At 52.3% G+C, this 20,619-nt stretch overlaps 7 protein-coding genes and 1 non-coding gene across 8 annotated transcripts; 4 read left to right on the top strand and 4 right to left on the bottom strand.

Moving 5' to 3' along the window:
* Positions 1 to 2,910: 2,910 nt before the first annotated feature.
* SMAC4_09250 (uncharacterized protein) lies at positions 2,911 to 5,501 on the top strand. Its single transcript, XM_003343991.2, has one exon. It carries the CDS (start codon positions 2,947 to 2,949, stop codon positions 4,765 to 4,767), a length of 1,821 nt encoding a protein of 606 aa, XP_003344039.1. The 5' UTR covers positions 2,911 to 2,946; the 3' UTR covers positions 4,768 to 5,501.
* A 580-nt stretch (positions 5,502 to 6,081) lies between these two features.
* On the bottom strand, positions 6,082 to 6,664 carry SMAC4_09249 (uncharacterized protein; the record flags this gene model as incomplete). The annotated part of the gene is made up of 2 exons (XM_003343990.1): positions 6,082 to 6,323; positions 6,637 to 6,664. 2 exons carry the CDS (start codon positions 6,662 to 6,664, stop codon positions 6,082 to 6,084), a joined length of 270 nt encoding a protein of 89 aa, XP_003344038.1.
* Positions 6,665 to 9,813: 3,149 nt separating this feature from the next.
* SMAC4_12867 (uncharacterized protein) lies at positions 9,814 to 11,300 on the top strand. Its single transcript, XM_066091121.1, has 3 exons — positions 9,814 to 9,852; positions 9,969 to 10,578; positions 10,650 to 11,300. The coding sequence occupies exons 1-2, from the start codon at positions 9,845 to 9,847 to the stop codon at positions 10,192 to 10,194; spliced, it is 234 nt and encodes a 77-aa protein (XP_065945972.1). The 5' UTR covers positions 9,814 to 9,844; the 3' UTR covers positions 10,195 to 10,578; positions 10,650 to 11,300.
* Positions 11,301 to 11,343: 43 nt separating this feature from the next.
* On the bottom strand, positions 11,344 to 11,474 carry SMAC4_13192. Its single transcript has 2 exons — positions 11,438 to 11,474; positions 11,344 to 11,379 (listed from the first exon to the last, which is right to left on the bottom strand). It is a non-coding gene; the product is annotated as a tRNA-Glu (tRNA).
* A 253-nt stretch (positions 11,475 to 11,727) lies between these two features.
* SMAC4_09248 (uncharacterized protein) lies at positions 11,728 to 13,055 on the top strand (the record flags this gene model as incomplete). Its single annotated transcript, XM_003343989.1, has 3 exons — positions 11,728 to 11,848; positions 11,974 to 12,229; positions 12,329 to 13,055. The coding sequence occupies 3 exons, from the start codon at positions 11,728 to 11,730 to the stop codon at positions 13,053 to 13,055; spliced, it is 1,104 nt and encodes a 367-aa protein (XP_003344037.1).
* Positions 13,056 to 13,379: 324 nt separating this feature from the next.
* On the top strand, positions 13,380 to 16,737 carry SMAC4_09247 (uncharacterized protein). Its single transcript, XM_066090921.1, has 4 exons — positions 13,380 to 14,486; positions 14,551 to 15,101; positions 15,171 to 15,523; positions 15,589 to 16,737. Exons 1-4 carry the CDS (start codon positions 14,270 to 14,272, stop codon positions 16,445 to 16,447), a joined length of 1,980 nt encoding a protein of 659 aa, XP_065945971.1. The 5' UTR covers positions 13,380 to 14,269; the 3' UTR covers positions 16,448 to 16,737.
* A 100-nt stretch (positions 16,738 to 16,837) lies between these two features.
* On the bottom strand, positions 16,838 to 18,545 carry SMAC4_09246 (uncharacterized protein; the record flags this gene model as incomplete). The annotated part of the gene is made up of 2 exons (XM_003343987.2): positions 18,241 to 18,545; positions 16,838 to 18,178 (listed from the first exon to the last, which is right to left on the bottom strand). Exons 1-2 carry the CDS (start codon positions 18,439 to 18,441, stop codon positions 16,838 to 16,840), a joined length of 1,542 nt encoding a protein of 513 aa, XP_003344035.1. The 5' UTR covers positions 18,442 to 18,545.
* A 1,259-nt stretch (positions 18,546 to 19,804) lies between these two features.
* On the bottom strand, positions 19,805 to 20,204 carry SMAC4_09245 (uncharacterized protein; the record flags this gene model as incomplete). The annotated part of the gene is made up of 1 exon (XM_003343986.2): positions 19,805 to 20,204. The coding sequence occupies exon 1, from the start codon at positions 20,165 to 20,167 to the stop codon at positions 19,805 to 19,807; it is 363 nt and encodes a 120-aa protein (XP_003344034.1). The 5' UTR covers positions 20,168 to 20,204.
* Between the last annotated feature and the right edge of the window lie 415 nt (positions 20,205 to 20,619).

Genomic DNA, 20,619 nt, shown 5'->3' with positions numbered 1-20,619 from the left:
TGTGTCTGGCCCGTCTTTGTGGTTCGTGGGTTGGTGGTGACCTTTTGTGACGGTTTGGGAACGGGAAGTGCCTGGACTAGCGGTAGGAATTCCTGTTGGCACATTGAACAAAGGATTTGAGGTCGAGATAGGCTTCCAGTTAGGCATATTCCGGTGCCGTGAGCCGTCTCTTATTTCGTCCCATTTCTTTAGGACAGCCCGACCTCACATCGCTATTAGAGTCCGTCATCTTCACATTGACAACGATCCGATGATGGATTGATGCCAGAGCGATGGTCCGGATGATGGACGATGATGAGAGCCAGGGGAAGTTCAGGACAAGGGGTTCGTGTTTCGACTCACTGGTGGGGAACCACTTGAATGTCCAGGTTCCGTGTTCTGATTGGTTGATTTGCCAGACCGAAGCTGTCCAGAACATGTGATTGGCTCGGTAGGGTGTGAGCTGGCTTTGGTGATGCATGCTCGCTGTAGCCGCCAGTTACAGGCTGGATTAACATCAGACCTCGTATTGCTAACGCAGAAGCAACCATTGTTCCATCGACATGAGTTAGCAGAACTTAATCATGAGATGGTGATCCCAGCTCTCCTCCTCACCGGACGCTTACCTCATCTCGCATCGAGTGGTAATTGCACCCTCTCATTGGTCCGACCGAAGGGCATCTTTCCTTCACTCACCCTCTTCAGGCTTTTGGCTTTCGCTCAATCATCGGTGGCTGCTATCCGCTAACCCTTGTGATATCCCCACTTCCCCTGCTGCAGTTGACCAATCGTTGTTGTTCCTTTGGCTCCTGCTCTCGCTAACCCAGTGCTTGCCCACACTGTTTTCCTCTTTTTGACTCTACCTCCTCTTGTCCTCTTGTCCTCTTGTCCTCTTGTCCGCCCCGTCCGGATTGCGCAGCCAGCACGCGTTCGGTTCAGGGAATTCTCCCTTGCTCTTGCCCGCCCGTCTCTCATTCTGGCTCGTGGTCCCGGCTTTCTGCCCACACAGTCCACTGTTCCCCAACGTGATGCCCTGTGAGCTAGGGCCAGGCGAGCACCTGTCCGCCCGACAGGCAGGTCAACTGCACTCTCTTGACTTTTGACTTCCCACCTGCTGCCAATTTGTTCCCGTCTCCTCGGCTCTCTCCAGTCTTCCACTTCAGACACATTCACCTTTTCCTCTCCCTTTTTCCTCTTTTTTCATCGCCATCTAGATCGCCCTTCCTTTTTCTAGCCTCGTCCGGCAACAACCCCCTTCCTCTCTCCTCTTCCTCTCCTATTCGTGCAAAGACGTCGTTCGTCGTCGCTTTGTTTGTCGTCATCGTCGTCGTCGTCGTTGTTTCGAATTTTGTTCCTTCTCCATTCTCAGCTTTACTGTTCTACCATAGTGTGGCACCGCCCCCAGGTCTTGCAGTCGAATCCCTTTGTGCATGCCTCTTGACCGTCCGTCCGTCTTCCTCGTTGATTGAAAAAAATTGACAAGACCATCTCCACTCGAGAAACGTCCCCAACAGACGCGCCTTTCGTCGCTCTCGGCTTTTTCTCTTCGAGATTCCTTCCTCGACCACGCACACCACACCACACCTCACCCACCCACTAGACCGCACACAACTGCAGAAATCTCCCAAAATCCCATCCAAAACCCAAACAAACCCCTAGCTGGGCAATAGGACAAAAAAGATCGGTCGCATCACCAACAAACAACAAAAAGGTTATTCCTTTTAATCCTTGTATTCTACTTCGGCTGCACACGCTATTTGTTATCAACACCCCAATTTTATCTCGCGTGTTTTCCGTCTCGTCGAACCTCGGCCTCGATTGGTTTTTTTCCTCGACAACAACGCAACGCACCCCCAAACGCTTTCGCACTCCAACCACCACGATCACCCTTCGTTCACACAATAATCTCTGGCAGCAACGTTCTTCAAAGGCAATTGATTGTCCTTGATTCGGAAAGAGCAGTATACTAGGGTCATCATCGTGGAGACGTGATCACCCATCCCGGATACAGCAACTGTCTCCCACACACTTTGAGAGTGGAAAAGAAAAAGGATCATCAGTCCCTCTTGTTCATTGTTGTCCAAGACGCTCCCGTCCCTTTGGAACAAGTGGAAAAGGTGTAGCTCTGGCCAGCTCTGTCCCCTCTCTGTCCCTTTGTCTGTCTCCATTCCGAGAACACAAAGGTTTGACTTCTCCACGCGTCGTCGCTTCCCCGCTAGAGGTACTAAACCCGACAGCCACACGCACCACTGCCACTGCCAGCCTGCACATCCACTGCCGCTAGCAGCTGTGTTTTAAGGTTGTTGTCTCCTGACCCGGTCCAGTCCAGGCTTGCACACACACTTGTCTTCGGTCTCAACCGAACCAACTCCTCCACTTGCTTGACACCACCGCACTGCACCTTACCAAGGCTCGCACCGGTTCGTTCGACCAAGTTCGCCACCTCACTCCTCTTCTCGACAAGTCATCAACTACAAACTTGAACAGCACCCCACCGTTCCTTCTTTCCTCATCCACCATCCCAGCGATCGCGCGAGGTCGTTTTTTTTCCACCTTCTCTCTCCGCCGACCGACGACCGTCTTCTGGTTGCAACAGTCGACGACCATCGACCGCTTCTTTCCCTCTTCTGTTCGTCGCGCCGGCTTCTGAACGCACGCTCTGTCCGCTCATTCGGCTTCCATCATTAACAGCACAATCTTTCGACCTCCCGTCTTTCGACAATCTCTTAATTGGAACTCTCCCAATCACCATCAACTGTTTTTATACACAACAACAATCATCTGCATTATCTTCGGTTTGGGGTCTTGGTACAGGCTTCTTCGACTTCATATCGTTTTCGCATTCTTCGAGAGAAAATAGAGCGGTCGCAACATCAGAGCGTTTGATCACGTTCTTGCAGCAACCGGTATATTCTTCCTAATATCCATCCATCATCATCATCATCATCATCATCATCATCATCAAAAATGGCGCACATGCAGTACAACCAGCAGGCCATGCCCTCTGGTCTGTCTTCAAGGAGAGGCGGCCAGAACATCAAGCCTCTCTCTTTCGACTTCAAGTCCATCCCCGAGAACGACACCGGCATTCCCACGCCCCGCACTAGCCGCTCTCACCTTCTTGCTGGTCTTAGAACCGCCCCCAAGTCGGCCACCGCTACCAGCTTTTCCATCGGAAACGGCCCCGCCTCGCCCACTGTCAACCCTCATGCCCGGAACAACCGCAACTCGATTACTCCCGGCATGTATGATGCCGGCGCCAGCTACCTGAACGGACCTAAGACGTCCATGCCGACCTATGGTGGCATGCACCAGGCTCAACAGCAGGCCATCCAGCAGCAGGCTCTCTACAACGCCGAGGTCGCCGCCTATCAGCAGCAGCAGCAGCAGCAGCAGCAGTACACAACCGACCAGGGCATGGTTTCGCAGCTTTCGATGGAGGACTCCGTCCAGGGAGAGCTTGATCCCAATGTGCACGCTCAACTCATGTACACTAATCACGTGCTGGCTCAGCGTCAGCAACAGTTGCAACAGCAGCTGCAGGCCCTGCAGACGGCTGCCCAGCAGCTCCAGTCCCAGGGTTACCGTATGCAGGGACAGGCCCCGGCCGCGCAGCAGAACCACCAGTCAGCTGTTTACCAGCAACAGATGCAGCAACACGTTCAGCAGCAGGTGGAGCAACTCCAGCAGCAGCGTCTCCAGCAACAGTACTTGGCCCTTCAGCAGGCCCGTGCTCAGCAAGCTGCTCAGATCCAACATCTCCAGCAGCTCCAGGCCTTAATGACCCCGACTGCTACCCAGCAGCAGAGCGCGTACTCTCTCTACGATCCTACCACTGGCCAGCAGGCGCTCTACGAGGCCACCAACCAGCTCGCCAACCAAACTGCCCAGCTTAACCTTAACAGCTATGGTGGTGTCCAGCAGCCGGCTGTCGGCACCCCCCGCTTGCAGGTATCCCCTCCCCCGACCGAAGCGAACAAGTCGAACTCGCGGAACCCTTCGCCCCCTCGCCGCTTTGAGTCGCCCGTCGTCGAGACTGCTGTCAACCCCCTGCCTCCTCCGAGCGCCAATGCTTTCCGTCGTGGCCATAAGAAGAGCATTTCGACTGCTAACGGCAACAAGAACCAGCTGACCATTTCGACAACCGAGGAGCTTCCCAAGACTGCCGGCCCCAAGACGTCGTCCTTCCCGATGACCCCGATGACCGCCGGTTATGGGCCCGGTCAGGCTCGTGCTGGCGAGCACCCCGTTCGTCAGCCGCGCAACCCCCCATCGCTGGATGAGCTCAAGTCCAAGCCGACCTCCAAGCACGAGGGTAGCAAGAACTTTGTTGCTCGCACTCGCCGCTCGGCAATCCACAACCTTGTGCGTGCTGGTCTTGAAAGGCGCAAGGAGGCCCGCTCTTCTGGAAGTATTAGCCCTATTTCTGAGAGCGCCGACGAGCTGGTGGAGACTCCCTTGACGGACAACGACAGCGACTCTGGCCGTAGCGGATCCGGAATCCTGCTCGACCACGACGATGCCGAGTGCAGTCTGCCTAGCTCGCGCACTAGCACTGGCAGCTGGGGCGCCATCGGCTCGGACCGCCCGAGCTCGCGCCAGAAGACCGACCGCAAGAGCGTTGATAGCACCAACTGCTCGGATAACGAGACGGCCAACCGGGACTCTGGCAGCTTTGCGAGCCTGTTGAAGAACAGCAACCGTGGCGCCAAGGCCGAGTCCGCTGAGGGTCAGCAGCGCAAGGCTAGGCTTGTGTTGAGCACTCAGAAGCGCAGCATTGGTGCTTAGAGTGCTACTTGCACAATAGGAAAGCTTTGAATGGGGCTTTGGTGTCTTGGAAGGGATGGGTTGGCGCTTTCAGGATACATGTTATGCTAATTACGATTATGCCCCGATGTCTTCACTTTTCTTCTACTCTTATTCATATGACACGTCCCCAACTGACATGTCTGCTGGGCAAGGTCGCTGTGCCACCTTGTCTTGGGCCTTTTGGTGCCCGCTCAACGGACAAAAACATACGGAAAACTGGAGAGGACGAGGAAACATGGCTTGGTGACGCTTCTACTCTTTTCTTGGTTCGCTTCACCACGACTGTGTCTTTGCGTCATGCATTTTTTGGGATTGGAATCTTGTTCTGACATTTACGCTTTTTACGCTTTCACATTCTGTATGGTTTTTTGTTTTCCGGTTCTTTACATTCCTTTGTTCGACATTGGGGAGAGGTGTCTTAGGGGGCGGTTCTGTGGCACTCGCAAACGGCGGCAAAGCAATGGTGTAACTTTCTCGGAGAGTAAAGGGTGAAGATGAGAGTTGAAGGTTAAGGAGTTGAGACTTTGCCGGGCTTGCCGGACATACATACGCAAATGCAAAAATGTGTCTACCTATTTCAAGTCTACTGGTTTATCGTTTAACATGGTGCGCCTGGTGATTCTTGTCAAGGACAAGTGTCATCCGTTCTCTCTTTCTAGTTGTGATGTGATGCTGTGCTTCTAGTTTGTATCGCTCGAGATCTTTGCCTCCGGGACCGGATCAACTTCCGTCAAGTGACGCGACAAAGTGATCAGATCAGTCCTTCGTCTTCACAGAGGTTCACGATGCACGTGAATTTCTTTACTTCCATTTCTCCAGCTTTCATGGCTTCCTGGTTACCTCTCATGTTCCAGTTTTCTAGATCCCGATAAACCACCACTGTCAGCCGCACTTTCTGCCGCTAAAGTCGCCCTTCTGCCTCAGTCAGATCGATACTAAGTTCCGTTCTCTCGTTCGGGAACGCTTCCACTGCGAACTGGAAGCCATGGGGTTTCAGAACGAGGGTAGCTAGGCTCTCACAGATATCAACGAGCCCTTTCTCCGGACACAGTCACAAGCCTTCAAACATTTCACCTACCAAGTCTTCACCGTTCACGGCACCCAGCATCAGATGTCGACGCCCCCGACGGACTCAATCCATCACACCCTCGCTTTACCCGCTCCATCCAGGCTTACACCGGAGGTCAAAGAGGTCTGCCAAATCAAGTGGGCCATGATAATCAATATCCCTGAGTTGCCTCATTCATAGACTCTATGGGGAAACCCTTTCCACTACCAGTTCCCCGCCACTAGCTACTCCGAATCGGAGAAAACACTTTCTGTTGACGTCTCCACTTCGATCTTCATGTCAAGAGCATGAAGCAGACCTCCGGCCCTTATCTCCATGTCATCAAGCGCCTTTGTCGCCTTGACGAGGTCCTCTCTTGTCTTCTCGAGCTCCTTTGTCGCCTTCTTGAGGTCTGTCTTGGCCTGTTTGATAGCCATCGTCGCCTCCTTGAGGTCACTCTTCGCGTCTTCTAGGTCGCTCTCGTCACCTGCACCATAAAAAAATTGTCAGTTCAAATTGCGCGTTCCTAGGTAGGGTAGTTTGGACGGGAATGCTCAGCTCACCTGAATCGGCAGCAACAGACTCAGAAGCACGACTCTGCCACCAGCACATATCATGCCACGCCCACAACCAAAGAACCGTGGCGGCAACGAGCGCGACGAAGGGGGGGACGGGCTTTCCGAGAAAAGCCGCGACCACAAACATGAAGCAGAGGGTGCCTAGAGGTATAGTGAGTGATTTGGTCAATGATCAGTACTCACTCGCAAGAGCTTATACCGTGTCGGGGTTTGGAAACATACGGATCGCAGCGCAAATGTCAAACTCCATCGTTGCGGAGCTGGAGCAGTCCTCGATTTTGGGCCGCTGCTTTTGTCGAAGATCGAGTGTAATAAAGTTGGCTGCCCTGGTATAGTAACTTGGTTAGCCTCAATTTGCTGGTCCAAGACTAAGGTACCTTATTGGCTTACTTTGTAAACGCTCTGGGGAGGGGACTCGAGTCTGGTCTTGTCTGATTATACCACAGGTGGTAGAGGTGGTGAGCACGGGATAACGCGACGAAGTGAGGTCAAAGTCAAAGTCAAGGTCAAGGTAAAGTGCGAGTCAGGTTGGAAGGGAAAACAGAAACGTACGTACAGTTATCTATGGGAACCTTGCGCAGTTACGGTTGTCAGCTTCAGCTCCAGTTTAAGGCAAAGGCGTAGAGAGTGGGATGAGCGAGGAGAGAAGAAGAGGAGAGAAGACGAACGAAAACGATCAAGTGGAGAGCAAGAGAGTAAAGAATTGAGGCCGAGAGCAGACAGTGTGCGCCAGACGCCAGACGCCAGTGAAATGCATGGACCAAACTAACGGGACAAAAGATCAGACGAATTCATATCAGGGTCAAAAGCTTTCCGGTTGGGCTAGGACGCGACGGGAGTAGTTGAGGCTCGTTTAAAGACGGCATGAGGCGCCGGCCGGCCGCCGAGGACGGAGGACGGAGGAAGGAGGAAGGAGCGCGTCTCTATCCCGTCAAGCCGTCAGGCCGCCAGCCCGTCACCATGCAACTCGCGTCTATCTCCTCGGCCCGGCAAAATTAAGGCTTTCCCAAGCGACGTACAACTAAGGTACCTATTAACGATCTACTTTTAGTTTTGCCCCAAATCACCGAGATGGTTACCTAATATCAATCGAGCGTACCGGAGTCACCAGATATTTGGCGTCCTGATGGAATACCACAGTGAGGGGACCAGAGGACAGGAGTTTGCGTGGATAGAGTACGGGCAGATTGAGAGGACCTTGGAGGAGGAGGAGAGAAAGAGGAAGCTTTCAGCCTGCCTAGGTACCTACCTAGAGGTAGGTTTGGTCGGTACCGTAGCCCGTACTCACGGTTGAGAAGATTCCGCCAGGACATTTCAGCCTAGTAGGTATGTTATTCTACTACCCTCTACCTGGGTCCTTTGCTCTGCCATCTCATGCTCAGGGGAAACAGAGACTACTAGGAACGGGAAAGGAGTACAAGGCTGAGGCGATAACTGATCGCACCACGAAACACAGCGCTAGGAGCAATATATTGTCCATGACCTTGGACGAAAGACTGAGGCGGACCCTAAATCCTTAGAAATCGACTTTTGTCTTGAGATGATAGTATTACTTGTTTGTGCAAGTTCCTCCTCGGCCGCCACAGTTAGCGACCTGATATCGAGACGCGTCTCAATACACCGCCCGGAATTTCAGCCACAACTCGCGATCCCCATCTTCGAAATCGGGTACGCGTCCATGTTATTGTTCGTTCCTCGACGGAAGGCATATAGAGATTGTCGAGCGTGGGAATATTCCGGTATGTCACGCTCCTAGTCCTGCCTACTCCCTTGGCGGCCTCGTGCCGTTTCCTCTACTACTAGCGACAAAACGTCTTCGCCAACTCCAGTGCACACAGTCACACACCACGAACTCGGCAAGCAAAAGCCCCCCCAAAATATCATACGCAATCGAGAACAGACGTCACCACGATCAATATCGAGATCACAAGTGCCGCCGACTTCTTTATCTACGGCGACGCCTTGCTCGGCCACGGACCTACACCGCGCCAACTGGACTTGGACGCAAAGTCGAGGATGAAATAAAAGAACAGGAGCGTTTCTTGACTCCGACGCGTCTCAAGAAGTTCATCAAAACCCAGCATCAGAGAACGTGGAGAAAATGAGAGGACGAATTCCAGCGCCATGTCCATAAGGAAGCCAAAGGAAGCCAAAGCCCCGGAGCTCGTGAGGCAGCTAAGCCGATCTGACCGAAGAAAAAGGCAAAGGGAAGGCATTCGTCCCCTGGCGTCCTGGCCCGCTGGCAATTCCCCTCAACGATTCAACCATGACACAACCGTAGATCAAGCTTACGATGGTCATCAGGGCGCCTGTTCCGACTATGCGAGAAAGACATTCCTCTTCTGGTGCAGATGCGGTAGAGAGACAGATGGGTGATGGGGCCTAAATCGCGCCACCACAGTGGTTGCTGGTCTTGGTCCCTGTCGGGAGCGACTTTGATGGAGGCCGGTGGTCTGGGGTTCCGGGGGTCCGGGGGAATGGTCGAGTTTTCGTCGTCTGGATGGATGGCAACGGGAGTCGGGAGTCGGGAATGTAATGTCCAGGGAACGTAACGGGGGACGTGGTGGAGGAGGTCGTTGAGGAGGGGAATAAAGGCAAGGAGGGCAACACAATAGCCGCTGACTGACCCTTGATTATGTCCAACGACTCCCGCCGCCGATGACGACATGGCGAGGGACCAAACAGGCTAGCTAAACTGATTGAAGACCACGACGAAATTGGCTACGCTTGCTCCTGTCGTGTCTGGTGTAGAGGGAGGAAGTAGCGTATCTTTACTGCTCTGGTAAAGAAAAAGGAGTGATCGCCTTATCGCGTCATCGTCACTGACGGAAGTCACGACCCTTTCAACATCTGTGCCTTCCATCAGTGCCGGATCCGGTGCCGGATGCACAACTTTGAGGGAAGACTGGGTGGGCATCTTGTGTGTGGTGATATCGAAGGGCCAGAACTGGGGAGGCAAGAAGGGAAGAAGTTGCTGTGAGCTTGTCGTGAGGTTCAATTATCCATCCGTGGTGTTTTGTCCAAGGATGATGAATTTAGGACGATTAGATGGAAGGTTAACACCGCCACAGCCTAGTGTCGCGAGGGTGAGTTAGTGTACTATCGCACGCCCCTTTGCCCGTTAACAATCCCGGCCATCCTGACTCGCCTGTTTTCGGTTCCGGTTCCGAGAGATCGGGCTCCCTTACCTCTATAGTACAGACTTGGTCCCAAGACATGAAAACCGGCATTGCAAGTTGCGGACAGAGCGGATAGGACTCCCCGGCAGCTACCTGGTAAATGATCGTGCGATTTCCACGGGTGTGGTGCTCCTAGTGCTCTTAGGTGAAGCTGAAACCGTTGGCTCGGTATCGCAAGTTTCCCAATGACGCACTTTGCGAATTTGCGGTCGCGCAGACCACCCAATTTCAGTACCGAAAACCGACCAACCATGGTTAAGTACGTATCCTGCTACGCTGGTGTTTGAAGATGGGGCTTGGGCTGAGCATCGCTGCGCTGGGGCTCGGCAAGCGTGAAGTGGCTTGCTGCTAACGTGTTGTTAACGGAAACACTAGCAGACAAACGCTAGAATCGACCGGAGATTGGTCTTTGGAGCTGATGTCAGTATTGGCGAGACCCTCATTACAGACTTGCAGAAGACATGGAGATCGCGAAGAGCGTTGGGATGCCACGATTGCTGGCTGTGGAGTGCTGGAGAGGATGCGAGGGAGCCGAAGATCGATTATCGAGTATGTGGAGATAATATGCATGGAGTTGGGGTTGAGTGTTTGCTGTTGTTGATAAATCATGTCGTCGACCCTTTGTTGTATCTGAGCTGCTGTCTTGTGTCTTCAATCTCATCCTCTTCCTCAACATTCACTTTTAGACGCTCAAGCTTACCGAGCCTTTTAATCCTCCGATTAACTTCAAAGCAGTTTGAACCATTAAGCTGTTACTCTTCGCGGTTAATACCAACCGACCTTAACACCATGATCTCCACAAGCGACCTTCACCTCCTCGGGTGCCACTTTGAACAGTACCCCAACTACCCAGAACGAACCTTCAAAGCAACGGCATCAAAGACTCCCAAGAACCACCAAGACTATGAGTCCCAATCAAATTTGGGAGTCTTCAACTTCCCCATTGTCAGCTTCGGTTTCGTCTTTGTGCTTTTGGGCATAACATGTGAGTCTCCCATCCAATACGCACAAGCCAAACCAACAGGAAGTTCAGACTAACACGATTTCCAATCAAAGGCACAATAGCTTCCATTGGCATCTTCCACTTCCTCACCCATATCCACCACAACGCACTGCAGCACCAAAATATGGACATTTCCACTTGGTTCCCTGCTCACCTTTTATCGATCTCGCTGTCGCCCCAGAACAAATCGGTCACGGATTCAATGATGGGATTTGCGTTCATTGAAGCATTGGCAAGGAAAGAGTTGGCCAGTAAATGGAGGAGCGCACTGGATTCATTTGAGGTCAAGTTTGAAGTGGAGGCAATGCCGTTTGAGAGTGCAGTGTTGGGGTTGGAGAGTTTCGTTTATAATGTTGCTGGGCTTTGATGTTGACGTTTTGTTGACGGAGGTACTTTGTTTCAGCGATCTTTCTCAAGTAATCTTTTATTTGGTGGTTTTCTTTTCCTATGGTACCTACATATTGCCCATGCCGGATGCATAGTTCTGCTGACCTTGCCGGTCGCCCTTTCCTTTGTCACATAGACGACCTCATTTGACGATTGCGTTGAGGCCCAGAAGCTCCTTTTTTTTTCCTTTCCTTAGATTTCTCTCAACCCCACTGTATACTCTTGCTCCTTCCCTTTCGTTATTGTGACCCTTTACTCATTTTCCTTCCTCATTCATTGCTTTCCTCACCGCGCCCGGGGTTGATCAAGACGAAAAGAAAAAAAAAACCAGAACGAAGATAGAAAGTAGGACAAAAAAGATGCGCGGTCCGGGATTCGAACCCGGGAACTTCCACTATCAGGTGGCAAGGGCCCCAGCCCGACAAAGAACACCATAGGTATTCGAAGTGCCGTTTGAAGAGCGAACGCGTTGACCACTACACCAACCGCGCTTTGCTTTGTTTGTTGGAAAGAGGTCTGCGGACCTGATACATATACCTCCTGTCGACGAGAGTCAGATAGTGTCCCTGGTACCCGGTGCTCTTACCCAACGTCATACTCCCCTTCGGTGCCAGCCTACGTTGAGACTCAGCACGCTCCTTCTGTTTCGTGGATTGTTTATTTTCTCATCAAACCTACCTCGAATGTCTCGCTCTTTCGTTCGTGTCACAATTCTTGAGCTCCCATTCATTTCTTGTTTCTCCCATGCAAAGATTTCTTCTTCTTCCGAACCACTTTTCGGGTTCTTGCTTGTCCGCAAACCAACAGCCCTTTTCTCACTTCTTGATCCAAACCTGTGATAGCTGCACTTTGAATGCCACGGTACGTTTGTTCAACCCAGCGTAATCTCAGATCCAAATTTCTAGCCACTAATACTTGTGCAGGCGTTCGGGTTTGCCCTGAAGAATTGTTCGACCGTCAAGATACTATACAATCTGACACTGGATGAAGTGAAGAAGGCAGAAGATCCGTTCGACTTTTATATCTTTAACTCTGATGTCTTCATTGTGAAAGATGAAGTCTTGAACACGAGTGCCTTGCACATCAACTTGACACGGAAGCCTGATACCGGCTTGCAAGGCGACATGGAACACCAAAGCTGCTTTCTGTACCCTGCAATGGTCAACTACAGCCCGAGTCTCGACCTTGATGGGTTTTTCCAATTTCAAAACTCAAGCTGGAAAAGCGATACAGCCGTTAGTCTACTGTAAGTTAAGTGTATTTCATGGCCTTGTGGACAATCTGTTTCCTGCTGCCCACACACCCGTTTCTGCCTGCAATCACCACCAAACCTCGGTGCTTGCAGGAACTTGAACCAAATCGATATCTTTGAAACCATCAGCACCAACCTCTACCAATCAGCCTCTCTAGCCAGGTTCACAGGCAATCCTGGGAGGTGGACAATGAACAACGTAGGCTTCCTCTCCAACATTTACTTTGCCACCGATCCCGGTTTTCAATCCAGTGAAGAGCCAGAACATCTGATGTACACCGACCCAATGGACAACCTGATCAACTCCTTCCGTGACCTCGCTCTTCGCATGTCGGTCAGGGAGGCCCAAGAGAAGAACGACGGAAAGCTCTCTACCGAGCTAGTCGTGGCACAGAACGTCTCCTACGTCAGCAACACCACAAGGGCCGAGTATGCAACGGACGAAGATGCGTTAGCTCTGGGTGTGGTTGTCAGCTTGATAGGGCCTGTAGCTACCCTTGTTTTGTTCTGGGGCTTTTGGAGGCTGGGGAGGAAGGTGACGATGAGTCCCTTGGAAGTCATCAATGCGATGTCTGTTTCGCCGGCCACCGGTGCTCAAAACGGCACGGAAGTGGCTGGCATCTTTGCTGATTCCAAGGGCAATGTTGAGGGCGCGGCAGTGGCGGATTATGTCAGGAGCAAGGAAACTGCAGGAAGCGGGGAGCCGAAGTTGCAGTACGGTGTTGTGGAGGAGACTGGCCGGTTGGGCATGGTGGTGGTAAATGGGGTGCTTCCAGAGAGGCGGGGAGTCAGGAGGCCGATGAAAGGGGAGGTGTTGTAGGCACTGGTAATGGTTTCAGTCTTGAGGTGGGTCTGTTGCGTCCGTTGCACTGGCTCTTCAACGTCGGTTCGTCACCTCCATCGAGCAGGAATAACAGCAGATTAACGGTTTAGATGCAGCGCTATTTGACTTGTGTGGTCCGTATCAGGGGAACTGTTAGTGCACAATCTTCAGTCAATGCAATGTCTTCCTGCAGCCTCCCCGGGCGCGCATTTCTGCTGTGTATAACTCTTCAATGTACTTGTCCCCATCAACTTCCCTTTCATCCCTTTGCCAACTTCCTCCAGGTCAGCTGCCATCCACACGAATTCAATGCACTTTTTCACCCACTCGCGTTTCAATCGACCTGCTGAAGGTGGTCGAACAGAGAGCCGTTCAGGTGCGCCATAGCGACTTATTTGACGAATAAAAACAGCGACCATGCCACCCTCACCGTCGTGGATGTGGTGCGACCAACCCCATGACCAACAAAAAGTCTCGGAGCCGTTCCCAGGAGTGCCCTGACGACTTGACGTGCTCAACGTTCTAGAACGTCCCGGCGGAAAGTACCAAGCTCCACCGCCAGTCAATAGCTTGATCGACTACCGGGAAGCCAATCTTAAATCTCCGCAGGGTCGGGAGCTAGTTCATTCCCTGTCACTCACGCGAGCCTAATTGAGTCTGGACTCTGGACTCAAAACTTGGTGGTCCTTGTGGTCGAAGGGTCCAAATGGGAGGTTTCTGGTGGCCGGTGGCAGCAAATCCTCGGCTGTGGCGTCCTTGGTGTAGCTGAACCGCTAGCTCGGGACAAGCACCGGACTTCACCATCCGGGATTTCACCCTATCAGGAGCTTCCCGGGTGTAGAGATGATGTTTACCGTGTTGGGTTTTGGACTTTTGGTGGCTTGCAGCTATTGAATACCGTTGATGGGTCATGCTTGACTTGACATTGGTTGCATGCCGAAGCGGTGGGATGTTACTTACCTGGGCTGCTAGCTTCGAATCCTTCGATGGGAGGGAGCTGAGGTTTCTCAGTTAGGACTAGGAGGTGAGTGCCGACCGACGCAGTCCATGCCATATATCCTTCCAAGGGCCAAGCTTTCCTTCGCCTTTCTCACATCTCTCTCCCTCTCTTGCGCCACTCGATTGCTTTCTTCAAGCCACTCCTGAAGCGTCCTACTCCTGCTGTCCTTCGTCTCTTTTGACTACCGAGTTCGAAAGGACAGCCAGAAACCATGGGATCTCCAGACGAGAATGACCAGTTTGGCTACGATCATGACGTCCAAGGAGTGCCTTCCACCCACGAAAACTCATTGAAAGATATCTCGAAAACGGAAACAAACGAAGTCACGAAAGACGAGGATGTCAAGCCTTCCCCTCCGTCATGGAAGCCGGGTGCCCTGAGACAGTTCCCCATCTACGGCATCCTCCCTTTGCTGTTGAGTATAGTTTGTGTGTACCTCTTTCCCCAGCAAATCACACTCATGATAACCCATCTAACACCTCTCCCCCACAGGCACCGGCATAGCAATCCTCATAGTCCGCCTAACGCACCACAAAGACATCGAGCAATGGTCCGGTCGCAAGGCTCCGCAAGTGCTACTCTCCTACACGACCACCGTCGCCAACTCCCTCATGGGTGTGGCGTTTGCGGAGGCGGCGGTGATCACCTTCTGGAGAGGAGCCGTGAGCGGGATGCCGGTTAGTAACTTGCATTATGTGTGGTCTAGCTCGAGCAGTGTTGTGGGTGCGCTGAATAGTTTGTGGAGGAGGAGGGCTGTTGGTGTTAGTTTGGTGTCCATCCTTGTGGCCATCTCGACCCTTCTTCGCGGCCCTCTCATGCAGAGATCCACCTATGTCGAACTGGTTGATCTCGAAATCTTGGACACGATCAAGGTCCCGGTCATGGCGGACATGGGCAATGATTGGGGCGGCATGATGACGGGGCAGTCGTTGATGGACCTCCGCTTTGCTCCCGGCTTCGCGGACACGGTCGCCAACTATCAATCTCAGAGCCCGATGTCGCTTCTCGGGGCGAATTGCACTAACTGCGATTTGAACGTGGTGGTAAGTCCTCTCGAAGTGCTCGGTCAGTTGGTCGCCAACTTACTTACTAACCTGTTGCACACCCGATAGGCCTTCGGCTTCCAAGTAAACTGCACAGCCACCAAAATCCCGTACAACCTCACCGGGAGCTTCGAAGCCATTATGAACCAAACGTTCAAGGCAACCGTGTTCGACTCCAGAATCGGCATTGTCGAAGAATCCGCGAGAGGGAGTTTGATCAACATCAGCGTAGTGCGCAAGGTCGATGTTGGATACGAAGGTAACTTGGAGCACAAGGTGTGCTTGCTGGCTCCTTCTTTGCTGAACTACAGCATGAATCTCGACGGCAACATCTTGAGCTTCAAGTCGGAAGACTGGTATGACGTCTCGGCTGTGGAGGACCCGTTGAATCTGCCGCCGGTGGACTCCTTTGTTAAGCCGATGTAAGTTTTTCCCCTTGTCCTTCTTTTTCCCCCTTTAGACCCAACCCAAACTGATCCCCCCAAAGCAACATGACCCTCGCCTACCGCTCCGGGCTCGGCAGCACCATCCCCGCCCTCCAATCCATCGGCTCCCTCCTCTTCGACTCCAGCTCCAAGGTCTCCCACGGCGGCGCCGTAGGCTGGACCACCTCCAACTCCGGCCTCCTCTCCAACCTCTTCTACACCGCCGAAACACCCGCCTTGCGACGCAGCTCCGATCCCAAGGATTACTCCTTCGAAGACCCCATGCAAGACATCATCAACGCGTACCGAGACATTGCCTTCCGCATGTCTTTGCAGGCAGCTACCGAGGAGAACGAGGGTCTCACTGATCAAAATGTGAAAGTCTTTCAGGAGGTGGGGTATACAAGTCATACGTCCATGGCAAGGTACGCGATGGATAAAGCTGCTCTGGCAGTGGCGGTGGTGATTAGTTTGTTAGGGCCCGTGGCTACGCTTATCCTGTTCTGGGGGTGGTGGAAATTGGGGAGGAGGTTCACGATGAGTCCTTTGGAGATGATTAATGCTGTTTTGGCACCTGTGGAGGAGGAGTTCTTTGGCGATGACGAGGAAAAGGATGACAGAAGGCAGGAAGAGAGACCGACACAGGGCACGGGACGGTCTGCCAAGCGGGATCAGTTGGAGGTGGCCAGAGTGTTGGCTGAGTGTGGTAAGGGTGATGCGTCGGGAGCGGATTTGGCGAATCATGTTAGGCAGAAGAAGAAGGGGGATCAGGAGCCGGTGGTGAAGTATGGCGTTGATGGAAGGGGAAAGCTTTCGATGCAGGTTGTGGGCGGTGGTGGTAGTGGTGGTATGAGGCGGAGAAGAGAGAAAGAAGGGGGGTTCGTTTCGGGGCTGGTGGATGTTTTGTTGAATGATGGGTGAAGGGTCCGCGTGGTTGAGAATTGTAAATAATGTTTTGGGTGGTAAGAGTTGGGTTTGGTCGAGAAAGGAAAGGGCGAATGAGATGTCATGTTAATATGGCCCTTGGTCAGTTGGCGGCGCCTTGGTTAGTGCGATAACTGTCTTGCAATCCTCTTGGCGTTCAATTCGTTCCGTTGTCCATGCATTTCATTGCAATTCCATGCTTATAAAACTGAACACTATCAGAAGGAATCTTGCTGGTCGTTAGCAGTGGCTTTGATATACATTCAGCAATTGAATTGAGTTCAAAAGACAAGGGCAACGACATGCATAATGCATGTCCTCTCATCAGCGTCTTGGGCACCCATGTGCAGACGAGCGTACCACACAATGGAACCTCCCCTCATCCTTCTACCAACTCTCTAACATCCTCCTCAAAACCTCATCATTCATCTTCCACAACTGCGTGCTAAAATCCATAGCAATCGCATTCCCCGTATACCAGGTCCCCCTTCTCCCCTGCAACTTATACAACCTTTCCATCCACCCCGCCCTCATATCCTCCGCAGTCACCCCATATCCACCCGGTCCATGATCCGAGTACTCCAACACCTTCAACTTGCTTTCCTTTCCACCCTTCTTCCCACCCGCTGAACCTGCACCTGCACCCTTCACAGTCCCAGCAGCAACCATCCGATCCAAACTCTGCTGCGCCACCTTGATCGCCTCCCGCTCATCGAACTCCCCGTAGCTCAACCCGGAGCTGCTCGTGCCGATGCTGAACAGTTCACTATCATTTCCGTAGCTGGAAAACTCGAGAATGTGCGGCTCGTTGATGAACGGCTTGTTGGGGTCGGTGGCCGCGAGGATGGGCGTGTTATGCAGCTCGTAACCCCTCGGCAAAGCGGGAGAGGAGACGATGGCCGTGCCGTAGCGGCCGTATTTGGGACGGCGGAAAAGATCGCTTTCGACTGCGTTCAAGTCGAAAGGGCTCAGGTTTTCGCGGGTGGGAGGGATGGCGAGGAGGATTTTTTTGGCGCGGATCACTGTAGTGGTCGCGGATTTCCCAGAGGTGGTGGTGCGGATGGTCACCTCGATGCCGCGCTTATCACCCTCCTTTTCCGGGCGCCGGACGCTGGAAACGATGGAGTTCGTGAGCACGTTCTCTTTGCCGAGGGAAGAGTGGATGGCGTTGTAGAGAAGCTGGTTGCCACCGTCGATGTGGAACATGCCGGCTTGCCCGAAGAAGACTTTCATCCAGGCTGGGGAGAAGGACTGCAGGAAGGTGAGGGTCATGATATCGGTAAAGTTACGATGGCGAGCGGCTGGACCGCCGCCCGTGGATTGGTACATAGTCGGCAACGCGTCGGTCACGTTCCACTTCTTTGCGAACTTGCCAATGGGCAAAAGCAAGTCCTCGGGAATCTGAGGGCCGGGAGGCAAGTTCCAGAATCCCGGTTCAACCATCTTGTCCCAGCCCTGGGAGACCATCAGGTCGTGGAAGCGGATGATGGCTGTGGTGGTGCTGAAGGGGTCCGGGCCGGTGTAGTTGGAGGGAAGCTCGAGACCGCTGGCGAAGTCGATGTTGCGGGTGATGGTGGCGCCGCGGGGGCCGAGACCAGGGAGAAGGGTCAGGTTAAAGCGGGAGATGAAATCGAGCCCGTCGAGGTAGGGGAAGTAGACTTGTACGCCGTATTCGCGGGGGATGGGAGGGATGGTGGAGGTATCGAGGTAGGTGTCTACGTGGCCGCCCTGGTGGTAACGGTGAGCTATGGTGGAGGCAGAGGAGCAGCAGAAGGGGAAGTAGGACTTACAAGGATGGCTTCCTTCTCAATCAAGACGACACTCTTATTGTAATCTTGTTGGAGTCGAAAAGCAGCATGGGAGCCGGCTGCTCCACCTCCAATGACGACGACATCTCTAGCGATGACTTTGGGGGCGTTGACGGTTGCGGCATGTACGTTAGAGAAGCTGGCAACTACGAGATAGACCTCGCAGAGTTTCTTGAAAGCCATTGTGACGTAACTTTGAAGGTCAGTAGCGGGCACAAAAGGGAAAGGGACAACCTGAAAACCAGAGATGTCTGTTGCGAAAGGCTTCCGTTCTTATTGGCATCCTTTTACAATCGCGGACTTTTCTAGACCGATTGGTGCAATGGCAACCGTTGCTTCCTGAATCTCTCTGCATCCAGGCATCTAGCAAAAGCGGTGAGTGCAACACTGTAGTGCTACTACAATTTGCCGTCGGCACAGTACCTTGCATACAGCCGGTGCACCCCCTAGGGGGGATTAGGAAAGTCATACGCGTTCTCGCCACGAAGTTTCTGTGGTACCCATTGAGCGCCCACTGAGAGGTTAACTCCGGCTCGCGGACATAACAGAAGAATGGCCGGGCAGCTTCGATTCAGCCTGTCCTCTGCCGTTCGTGGTAAGATACTTAGTGTCGAAGGATCAGTCGGCTGGTGGTCGTGTCAGCTTTATCCCTATCCAGAATTTTGTTGTCGGGGCTTTGGAAATTCCCGAATTCGAGATTGTGGAAAGTTTGTAACGCAAAGGGCGTGTTCCATATTGTTCTGGCAATAGCACAATGGCCGAAGCCTTCTTTAGGTGACAGAAACGCCTTAGGTTAGGGATAGAAGAGCTTCTCTTACTGCAGCATGACAGAACGAGCACGGTCAAAGGGAAGATGCGGGAACATGTTCCTTGAAAAGTTGACAGGAGAACCAATAGGATACACCCTTGTTGTGAATCCTCGGGAAAAGGGTGTCAGACTGTTAGTGGAGTAACTGCCAATAGCGCCAAATGCTCGCTACATCTTTGCAGTTGGTTGGACAAGAATCTGATTTACTTTGAGAGTTTGACGTTTCCATGACACTACCATATTCACCTGCCAAATTTCAAGTTCGGGCATTGCTTCACCTCTCGAATAAACCCACCACTGTCTCGTAGCGTGTAGGAATCATAATTGAGCTGGAAACTTCCTTGAGCTCGTCGGGGCTGTGTTGCATTGCTCTTTCCGACTAATCACTACCCCCATGCTTTTCTTTGCTCCCGTTCTTTGATTTTCGCTTGGTGAATCGAGCCGTGTCTTCCATATCCACCCTTTATTCCAGACTTTTGTGTTTGGGAGATGCCGCTGGGCATTGTGCTTGTAGCGAGGGCCAGGGTGAGATTACCGCCTTGGGCATCTTACTGGCAACTTTCGAAAGAGGAAAGAGGAAAGGCTCGAGAAAAGAGGGGAGCGAAAAAAGTGCCACTAGGCATCACTGCGGTTGCTAGAGCTTCCACTTTATGTCAGCTTCCTTCTTCGAGAGCAAAGTGATAATGATAATTCGAAGAGGGACAAGGAAGAAGGACGAAGCATAACATGCAACTAACCTCAGATCAACCGCTTCAGATTAGCCTCAGCCTGCTTCCGCTTCAGGCTGTTGATGCCGTCATAAAAACCCTCCACTTCCCCGTGAATGTGACTGGGACCTTCACTGTTGTAAAAGGCCACATTGCCCTCACTCTTCTTCACGTGAACCGTGAACCCTTTCTCCGAAGCAGACTTGATCTTGACCAAAGACGCAGCCTTCAACGTAAAGCCGGAAGTGCCGAAAGTCTCCATCTTGATGCATGCATCTTCATAACCGCACCGAGTAATGCTGAGGAAAGTATGGCCGTAAACGAAGAAGTCAGTTGAGCCTGTAAACTCAACATTGACGGGGGTAGTATCCGTGACTTCGATTGTGTACGACATTGTGATTTCGTGAAGCTTGGGAAGACGAGGTTCTTGGTGCGTTAGGTAGAGAAGTGTAGTTATGAATGTAGTAGCTGTCGTTGAAGCTGAGTAGGTATTGAAAGATAACTTGGGTGTAGGATCTCACATTATTCGTGGAGTTTTATCACAGAAAGCCCAGCCAGGAAGTACAGCTAAGGATTATTCGTCATTTCAGACATGCGACAACAGTATGTTTGCCGATAGAGGGACAAAAGCTAACACAGAGTATCCGAGACGAAAGGGTACAAAATGTCCAGCCCGCAAACAATGACCGATATCAAATAGAACTAGTCCAGAGGATGAAGCAAAGTGAGGATGAAGGGCACACTAGTAAGGATTCTTGCGCAGGTATCGCACGTGGATTGCAATGCTGTGGCCGAGAATTTGTTGCGAGCTGCATAACGTAGAGAGGAAATAGAAGGGATTGATAC

Source organism: Sordaria macrospora, chromosome 2, assembly GCF_033870435.1.
Source record: "Sordaria macrospora chromosome 2, complete sequence".
Lineage (NCBI taxonomy): Eukaryota > Fungi > Ascomycota > Sordariomycetes > Sordariales > Sordariaceae > Sordaria > Sordaria macrospora.
This window is presented reverse-complemented; position numbering and strand designations above follow the sequence as displayed.